The sequence below is a fragment of the Porites lutea genome, chromosome 12 (assembly GCF_958299795.1).
Source record: "Porites lutea chromosome 12, jaPorLute2.1, whole genome shotgun sequence".
NCBI classification, from domain to species: Eukaryota; Metazoa; Cnidaria; class Anthozoa; order Scleractinia; family Poritidae; genus Porites; species Porites lutea.
In genome coordinates, this window is record NC_133212.1 from 223035 (window position 1) to 233444 (window position 10410).

General features: G+C 39.5%; 1 protein-coding gene across 1 annotated transcript; it reads left to right on the top strand.

The window, feature by feature from the left end:
* Window positions 1-277: 277 nt before the first annotated feature.
* On the top strand, window positions 278-5399 carry LOC140921802 (gamma-aminobutyric acid receptor subunit beta-3-like). The gene is made up of 7 exons (XM_073371801.1): window positions 278-284; window positions 681-830; window positions 1242-1309; window positions 1658-1949; window positions 2155-2286; window positions 2709-3064; window positions 3610-5399. Exons 1-7 carry the CDS (start codon window positions 278-280, stop codon window positions 3883-3885), a joined length of 1281 nt encoding a protein of 426 aa, XP_073227902.1. The 3' UTR covers window positions 3886-5399.
* The last annotated feature ends 5011 nt before the right edge of the window (window positions 5400-10410 follow it).

Consider the following 10410-nt stretch of genomic DNA (forward strand, 5'->3'; position numbering starts at 1 on the left):
CTCGCCTGCTGATCCATCTTTTAAGTACTGGGAAGAAGTAGGCTTAGAAGAAAGGGAGGATCTAATATTTCCATTAGAAGTAGAGGGTGGGGAGGGTGGGGAACTCTTGGAAGATAAAAAACAAAGTAAGAAGGAAGTTGAGAGGTGCATAGGACCGCAAGATCCACCCCTTGGGATAGTTAAATAGACTCACTGTTTGGTTTTTTGTTGTAGTAGTCCGTGAATAGTATTCTCGGCTAAAAACGTTTAGCCTTTTCCAGGTTCTTGGATAGAAGGGATGTCGAGTAAGTGAAAGGCACGCGAACATATGAACGCGTGATCTGAGAAAAGGGGACAGTGGCGGTAAAAAGTAAGGCCGCCCTTCCTCTCCCCAGTTTCCCCTAGTGTTATTATCGTGTCAGCCTGGATCCAACTATCTCCTCGGAGCCTTGATCAGGCTAATGAAAGTTTTGAACTCTAGACGGGTCAGCAGCTTGTTCCCTTCAACATACCTTACAGACGAATTAGGGAGTGTGCACTTAGCAAGCAATGTAGATCGTTGAACTTGATTGGATAAGTAATACTTGGATGACGTTTTTGATACAAATAAGGCTCAGTTTTATATTCTGGGCCAGATAATCCAAGACCTATTCCGAATAAATGTACAACAAGTAAATGAAAACAAAAATTAAACAAATAAGTAAATGACTGCCTTACCTCCGATTCACAGTTGTTGTTTTCTCATTTCAGTGAAGAAGCTACAGTTCCACGTGTTGAGGCAGCTAATGCGTCTGAGATCCTGGATCGATATTTGAGATGTTACGATAACAGGACAAGACCTAATGTAACAGGTATCGTTTTTTTTTTCCATATTTCCCGGTGAGCGTAGTCCTGGAAATAAATTGACTATTCGCGGCACTTATATCCCAGAAACGATCTTCCTTCATTTCCCGAAGTGAAACCAACATTGGGAAAAATAACCCCAAACTGCTGCCAATACTTTCACAAGACAGAAAAACATTGTCCCAGAATTCGCAACACTTTCCCATTTTGGGAATTGCAAAAGGTTTCCTATGTTATTTATTGATGGTAGATGTATTATCGTTGCTGAAATATTTCCGGGTGAGTTTTGTCCTGAAAATAAACTATTGGCTACACTCCGACGAGCTAAATATTCAAGCTAGTAAGTTTTACGATTTGATAACTACTTTCATGACAGGTAATATAGTAATTAACGACCTTATGTTTGCCTTGTATTGCAGGCAATCCTGATATAATATATGTGAGCATGGCAATTAAAGCCTTCAGTGAGATCAAAGAATCCAATATGGCGAGTACTCTTTTATTCTATACTCTCTTTTATTATATTCTTCTATTTTGACGAGGCAGCGTGGCTGAGCGCTGGACTTGTAAGTTGAAGCCCCGCCCTGACCGCGCTGGCTGAATATGGTGGTGGTGGTGGTGGTGGTGGTAGGAGTAGCAGTAGCTATATTAGTAGCAGTAGTATAAGTAGCAGCAGTAATGATAGCAGTATATGGTTCAGTTCGGGACGATGATTCCTTCTTTTGAATTAAGATTTACGAGGAAATGGCCGAGCATATAGCTCTCGTACGCCAAAAAAAGTGCGTGCTGATTTAAAAAATTGTTTTGACGTCAAAAACTGTCCTTTTATTTTCAGGAATTTCAAGTGTTTGTCTACTTTCGTCAGTATTGGACTGACAAGCGGCTGGCGCATGGAACCGAGGCCACTCTAATGTTGGGTGGCACTGATGTAAATCGCATATGGCTTCCTGATACTTACATTAACAACGCTAACGACCACGAGGTGTTCCAAGACAACCAGTTGGTGTTGATTGACAAAAAGGGTCAGATCGTTTACTTCGCTTATGCCCGGATAGCGGCGGCCTGTCAGATGAAACTCGTGAAATTTCCTATGGATGTACAACAATGTCATTTGACACTGGAGAGTTGTAAGTATGAGTTGCTGGGCGGACCCGTGTAATCTCCTGAGCCAGAAGCCTATGGTCAAAATGTTTAAGCCATTTTAAACACCCCCCTCCTTTTATACTCGTGCATGCGCGGCGCCTTTACCTTTTCTATGCTGTGCGCATGTTATGACCATGTGGCGACTGTTTCATCGCGGCTTTACCAGTTTATTTTATCCTTTTGTCTTAGTCCAGCACACCATTATCCAGATGGACTTTAGATGGAAAGAGGATCATCCTATCACATTACTAAACAAGGAGTTAGCAGAATTCGACGTAGTGAAAGTGGAAATGAAGTCAAAAAATGTTACCTATATTTCAGGTTGGTCAAGTCAAAGTAATACTTTAAACCCTCTCTAAGCTAGCCACAAGGCCCGGGTTGCTCAAACGCTGAATAGCCGTATCCATCGGATAAATCACTATCTACTGGATAGCGATTATCCGGTGGCTAGCGCTATCCACCGTTTGAACAACTGGGGCCAGGAAACATTCCTTTTCCGCAATCACTTTGATGCAAACACGTGAGATGATGCAACGAGCGTGATCAGATTGCCTTCTATGGTTCCACTCATTATTAGTGGATGTCGAAACGAATGCTGGCTAAATACGTGTTCCGCATGCGTAATAGCAACTTGGAGATTAAGATTGCGGGCTCCTCCAGTCGCCCGCAAATATGCAGTCCCTTAAAAGTTTTTAGATATGTCAGTGGTCACCTTAAGTGTTCCATTTTATGTTTTCTTTCAGGAAAATATAAAAACCTGGTAGCTGCCTTTACATTTCACCGCCGCATGGGTTTCTACTTCATTCAATTTTATATTCCCTGCATCGTGATGGTTTCTCTAAGCTGGATCTCTTTTTGGATGGATCAATACTGCATCGGAGAACGACTGTCGCTCGGGATAACGACAATTCTCACGATAGTTTTCCTACTCGGCTCCAGTAACTCGACCATGCCTCGTGTGAGCTATGCCAAAGCAATTGACTGGTATCTGATGGGTTCATTCATCTTTGTTTTTTCTACTCTTGTAACTGATTTGTTAATCTACAGGCTTCGTTCCAAAGAAGAGGAGAAAGATAAGGACAGGGAGGAAGAAATGAAGGTAAGAAGTGGAAGGCAGAAGTTTGCATATTCACGACCTTAGTTTGAGTTAAATTCGGAGAATTTCCTAAAATAAAAGAGGATCGGTCTGGAGGTTCAGCTTTCACAACCTGGCAGCTGGACAACCCATTCAGGGTATTTCAGTAACCAATAAGATGATAACTCAGTATCTTGAGTCAGTTGATAAGATGAAAGGGGAAGGATACAGACAGACATTTCATCAATCTCCTGCATAAAGCCCTCATCAGAAATGTTTTTAGACGAACTAAAATGCAAAGAAAGTACGTCTCGATGAATCCATGATGAATCATGTAATAACCAAAAATCCGTCACGATTACAAAAATCCCCTGCAACTTTTCGAGTACGTTACGGCCGCGTTTTTTAACACTTGCATGACATGGTCTGGCATGTGGGGTAGTTTTGCAGGGGTTATAGAAGGTTCGGTTATTCTCTGCTTCAAATTTGGATCTAATCCTTTTCTGCTAACCATATTTTTAGCTTGATGAAGCAATCACACTTTTAACCGACATGTCTTCTTTTCCCAGCCTCAAAACAACAAAATAGTGTTCCAGTGTAAACATGGCTTCAAACCCAACTACATAGCAGATTCCAATGGACATGTTCATTTGGTGACTTATCAAGAAAACAGGGATGAAGAGAGTGCAGGGTATTTCGATAAACTGCGCTGTTTGGCTGGAACCCAGTCTTCTAGCGGCCAAAAAACTGATCTAGGCAAGCTAACCAACAAGTGCTGTCGTTATCTGTATCCAATATCCTTTGCCATATTCAACTTGGGTTATTGGTTGGCTCTTAGTGCTTAAAATAGTGGAGAAAGAGTTTGGTTCACTGCGAAAGCTTGGAAGAAGGGAAAAAGTTTACTCGGCATTATTTGGTTGACAAAAAAGTGTCACAAACTTTGCCTCCGTTAGCTCTGGTGAAATGACGCGGTTGTCAGTTGTTACGGCTAGATGAAACCTAATTCATCACCTATCACAGCAAGAACAAAGTCTGCTCAAGATTATTACAAACGAGACAACTCTTGACAATAATTTGCTTTAGACTAAATTGTGAACAATTAGATATTACAAATAGAGATTGCCAGAACTGACCTTTGTAAGAGTCAGTGCAATGGTAAGTCTAACTTGGAAGACCTTAAAATAATATAAAACGGCATTGAGTCCTTCAAGAATTTTTCCTGGGAAAACATCATTACTTTAAACATGTATAGCCCATGAAGTAAGCAAGAAAATTAAGTTACTCATTTTTAACTGTCAAAAAAAAGAAGTGAGTTACCTGTATTTGTAATTTATGCGCAGTTTTTAATCAGCATTACATTACACAATATACAGAATATAATCAGTTACATCGCTGACACGCGACTTAGGAGTACCTATTAAGATAGGTGACTCTTTATCTTTCGATAAACATTCTAATTCGGTTCTAATTGACTACATGTGATATAAACTTGACAGATTTTAAACATTTTACTGAATCTATAAAACCGGGCTGGTACATCTAGTGCCGATCACAGAGATACAGTTATTGTAGCAATTTGAAAGTTCTTTTTGGTATTTTTTTATGCTCGGTACTGTAATAAGGATGATCAAATGAAATTTTAACTTTCCCCGTTTTGAGAGCACATTCGAGGAGGACTACGTAAAAAACGTTATATAATCATTCAACCCTGTAAAAATTCAGAAAATGGTCACTGTGGGAGAAAGAAATCTTTCACACATGAAAATCGTGCGTTATAGGCGGTTCAAAAACACCGTAATCATCGAATCAGTTTTCAAACTTTCGCACAGAGCACGAAGTTTGAATCAGATTAAATTTTGATAAAGTGGTAAGATTAATTCCTAATACTGTGCATAGAAACCCAGGGGAAACTCCCATATAATAGGTATGGGGATGCACGTGTGAATATTAGTGAAGAATTAATCGTCTAGAGAAGACCAAACGGGGCGTGGCTGAGGTGTTATTTGACCCCTATCCGGCCTAAGAGAGACCATACAAAGACAGACAACGAAATAACTCATTTAAATTGCGTTTGTTACTTTTACATCGATAATTCTTTACACAAAGCCCTGAGCGATACCTGTATGGATATAATATAGCCCGCTTTCCTGCGTTAGTGAGACAATCTGGGATGTACCCTTAGTAAGGAAATCTGCCAAATCTGCAATTTTCACACTAAGCAAGACGAGAAGCATACCCTTTCTCTTCATTTTGGAGCCTGCCTCACGGTAATAGAATATTCAGGGCACAAAGTGAACGGTAAAATAGGTATTGTGGCCAGTTAGCGTAGAGCGATGTAAGGTGCATTAATTAAAGAAAGGATAGCTTACTAAAGAATGGGCTTGGGGCTTATTTTAAGTACACGAGACTTTTTTTAATTTGTCATCAAACTACATCTGCCCAGCGGAATTACTGATTAGATCGATGATACTTGTAAATATAATCTTTAGCTGCAAAGTTGTTTAAAAACCAGTTTATTTCTTTTGTTACTCTACGAATAAAACAACTGGTTACTGCTTAGCGTAAAATTTCTTAATTTTACCTATGATAACTACTGATATATTTATATACTTCGCATCCGGCGAGACAAACCTATTTTGAATTTCAGGTTGATTGGTGGATAGCTGGATATCAAAACACGTTAGAAAGTTGGTGTTTTGTGGCGTTTTAATCAGACCTAAAAAGTGGTTTTGAATGAAACTGTTTTCAGGACCATTGTGTGTTCATTTAGGAATAATGTTTCACTTTGAGTAACTGTCCTGAAAAAAGTAAAACCTTTTTTTTTCCCTCCCAGCTAGTGTCTAACATGATGCGAACCTAACTCCACGTATTCTATTTTCAAATTCGCCTTGGATTAAATGTCCGAGAAAACTAGATGTCCATTACAGACAGTATCCGGTGAAATTAAGCGCGTGGCTACGAAATTTCTAAATTACCATCGGAGGAAGAGAACAATTTAAAGATCTGCGCTACAGCTGTTCAGTTTCTCGTGAACGTTGTGATTCAGTCGTCAATATCTATTCCAGAAGGAAAGTTGAAAATATTTGTCGAGCCTAAGGTTTTTATATATAATTCTTTCAAAATCTTGTAGGTTCCTTGGAAAACCCGTAATATACTTGGGCATGGATCTAACATAAATCGTAATCGATGATCGAAACAACGAGTGCCAATGGCGCAGGATTTTAGGGGTGTACGGCGGTGCCCCTGGGGAATCGTTTTTAGTTTAACTTCCACTTTCTTCTTTCTGGGATTTTTAGTTAGACATGATATTGGCTATTCCATTCCTTGCAAGATTTACAACTTTAAAATTCAATTTCAATATATGTATTTATCAGGAAACATCTGACCAATTTCCGTAAAACGGAGGAAATCGGTGTAGATCATAATTACTTGAAACGTTCCAATGGGCTTACGAAATCTCCACATTCGAAATTTCCACTCATTTAATAAAGCAGCATCGAAAGACCGAGAAGTTTCTTGCGCTGCAGCTGCTAAGTTCTCTCTTTAGTGTTTAGACAAGTGTCTCATGGCCAATCATATCACTCTTAGAGTAAAAACCATTTTAAATGGAAGGAAATAGAACAAGAGTCAAAGAATCATGCGATTAAAGTTGACCATTGCTTAAAGGAACCTTAAAGCAAGCGACACACACCGACACCGACCAAAACACATATTCAGAGTTCTGTTTCGTGAAAAGGTCATTTTCATTAAAAAGAAGTGGGCAAACCAACATTGAAGGTAAGAGCAAACATTTAAGGTTATTATTACAGGCGCAAGGAACTATGACAAACTTTGTGTCATAACCTTTTCAGTTTTTATGCAATGGCTACGAAGCTTTGCGAAGAACTACAGCTATCATTCTGCAATAATGTGAAATAATTTGATTTTACAGGTGGTAAATATTTTTTTCGAAATTAGCGCTTAAGTGGACCCTACTTTTCAGAGATCGCGACGAGTGAAAAATTTTACTGACATTTTTTACTGAAATTACTGGTGTCAGCTTTTATTGATATAAAAAGTAAGCCAAATCAATTTCAGAAGCATCGTGGGAGCAGAAGTCCGTAACGAGAAAATCATTCACAATTCATCTGTGAAATTGTTTTGGGAAGAAGCCACCAATTCGAATTTTCGGGACAAGTATTTCCAGAGCCTGCTAAACATGGAAACCGAGCAAATATAGAATGTCAATGGTGATAGTGTGGTGGAGGAAAACTATAGAAATGCTGTGGTGTGGCTGGTGGTGGTGGTGGAGGGAAAACAGAGGGAGGGGAAAAGAAACGGTTTTTCGCGTTGCTAGGTGATCGTTCCTGCGTACCTTTTTATAGTCGTTGACAGTTTCATTTTTCACCGAACGAAAGACAATTTAGTTCTGAAAGGTTAAATTTGGTTAAAACTGGTGAATTTAAGGAATCAAGAATCCTGAAGACAATATCATATCTTTTAGGAACTTTTCTACAATTTTATCTAGCGATAAGTAGCATGATATTGTAATTGATAAATCAGTTAAATTTTGGTAACAAATTACATAAAAAATTCAGATAAAACAGGAAGGAAGGCCTCAGTATTGTGATTGGCGAAACTTTCTGGAATACGAAGGGTTAGATGCAAATGGAAATCGAAACATCAGCAACAACAATTGACTTCTCCGAATTCCTTATTCAGTGAATGACAAAGTTTGAGCAAGCTGGAGAATATTGCTTCCACAAAACACTTCCCAAAACAGCTTTTCTGATGATGATATTTTCCCTGATAAATGATAATACACTCGAGGAAATAATTAGTTTCCCTTTATGAGTTTTGTGTTTACATAAACAATACTTTCACCATAAATTGAAAATAATCTTTCTTTTTAAAACTACCCAGCCGCTGCTGTTTCGACTTTGTCTCATAGCATTTTTTTTTCGTATTAACTTGTATTTGTAAACCAATGCAGCAAAATTAGGTAGTGCCATTTTTTAGCTAAAATTAAAACCTTTGTCGTCTGATGACGTCACATGAGGAAGAGAATTCTACTTGTTGTATCAACTTTTCGCAGTTTAAGACAATGTGATCACAAGAAAGTTGTAAAGAAAATTTTAAGTTTGTTTAATACGATTTTGTCATTTGGGACGAAGCCATTTCTCGTGATCCTAGTTAGTTTCCTCACTTTAAAACGACACAGTTTACGAGCTCACAAGATGTTTATTTCCTGAAGTAAAAGACCCTATATATCGACTGCTCGTCCTACAGGGTCTGTTACCTAGGCAAATCAGAGAACATGCTTCATAACAGCACCTTAGCACATTCTCGCGATAAACAGCGCAAATATTGACACCTAAACTGAGCTGCGTCAATTGCTAGCACTTTCTATCACTCTTCAATCTTCGGTGTATTTTTAACTTCCTTGCCTGTCGATACCAAAGAATTTTACCTAAATACCACGAGGGAAAACACTAGCGTGCTAGACATGGTTGGGAACTGGAATTTCTTACTATTTAATTTTTTACTGGAATTGCCTACCACATGAAAACAAGGCACGCTGTAATGAACTTAGGACTCAAAGCAAGCGATGAAATTTTTAATCTTACAGTAGAATCCCGATTTTTCGAATACTCGATTTTTCTAAACTCCCGTTTTTTCGAACTAATCCTACTTCCTTTCACAAATTTGAAATTCAAAAATTTAGTAACCAACATTCCGGCTTTTAGCCAGAAGCATGCAACAAGTCCAGGAAGGTGTTTCTCCTTTAACCGCGGCAGGATTAGCTTAGTCGGTAGAGCACAAGACTGCAGAGCGGGAGGTCGTGGTTTCAAATCCGGGGCCGGACCAATCAGTACTCGGGGTCTTAAAATAACTAAGAAATGAAGGTACTTCATTTGCCCTGCAAACGGGTACACCTTCGCGTGGCTCGGATGACCTCGTAAGATGGCGGTCCCGTAAGAGACGTAAAAAAATAGTGTTCCTAATTAACACTTTCGTGCTAAATACGAAAGTGTTTCGAAACTCATATAAAGTGCTTTTTTCAGGGCAGTTTTTATTGTAAAGTAACTGAAAAATCCGTCATTTTTAAAAGTCACAAAGAAGCTACAACGCCGTTCCCCCATCAAAACCACCCGCTCTTACTATTGTTATCTGGTAGCTCGATGATGGTTAGAAATGAAACCCGACTTATAGCTTACACCTGTGATCCGATATCTTGCTGTATCTCACCATGAAACCCACATTATTAGGCTTATCCTGAAACTGTCAGCTGGTAATGGTTTTAAAAGGTTAGCCTTGGCGAATTTCAAATGAAGTACTCAACCCAAGCTTATGGTGCTTATGAACTGACCCAAGTTTGTCATCTCCGTAGGATCCACTACCGTCATATAAGCATCAACAGTCTATCCACCCACTTTTACATCAACAGATTCTGGGGTGATCCCTCCCATTTTTAAATCAAGCCGGCTTTTACCTTCATTCGTAACAAAATTTCTTCTTTTCAGGAGGCAGCGTGGCCGAGTGGTCAGCGCGTCGGACTCGCAATCCGGCGGTCCCGGGTTCGAGTCCCGCTCTGGCCACTTGCTGGATTTGTGCTCGGTCGTCGTCCCGAGTTCAAATTCTCGGCCACGCTTGTACATAGCCAACTGGTTGCCTTCTGCCAGTTGCGGTTTTTAATCCTGTTATGTTGTATTTGAATTATTTGTTTCTAAATATTTGAGTGGAGTGCCTGTAAATTAGCTGACTAGCTAAGTGCACCTTCCACTATAAACATGAATTTAACCTTTTTTTTTTTTAATCCCTATAGTACTACCACTGACTATATGGAGTACTCAACACAAGGTTATCGTGCCTTTTGTACCATACTAAAATGGAACCCGAGTTGGTCATCCACCATAGGATCCACAACTGTTATAAGCATCACCAGTCCTTTGGCTATTCTGCTGAATGCAAGTTTGATTGTTGCCGTCCTGAAGAAAAAGAAGCTTCAGAGCATCTGTAATATCCTAGTGGCCAGTATGGCAGCTTCCGACCTTCTCATTGGTGCAGTGGCCCAACCTCTGTTTCTGAGCGCAGGGTTGTATCGCTTGCAGGGCGATTATGAGAAAATGTGTACCATTATCCTGGCAGGCTTCTTTGCGATGTACCTACAAAGTGCTTCCATCTATCACCTAACTTTCATAACTTTGGAGAGATACATTGCAATCGCCAAGGGTTTGAATTACAAGTTCATTATCACTAGAAGCCGCCTAAAAGCCTGTATTACAGTCATTTGGGTTTTGACTGTCATTTCAATTGTTCCATCTGGCCTGTACATATCTGGCTTAATCGGGAAAGAGACTAGGAACGTTGCTAACGCGTGCCTTTTTACA

Bases quoted from the DNA above. Each gene is read 5' to 3' on its own strand.
- LOC140921802 (XM_073371801.1), top strand. The intron at 831-1,241 runs GTATCGTTTTTT...CTTGTATTGCAG, and splicing joins GACAAGACCTAATGTAACAG to GCAATCCTGATATAATATAT. The intron at 3,065-3,609 runs GTAAGAAGTGGA...TTCTTTTCCCAG, and splicing joins ACAGGGAGGAAGAAATGAAG to CCTCAAAACAACAAAATAGT.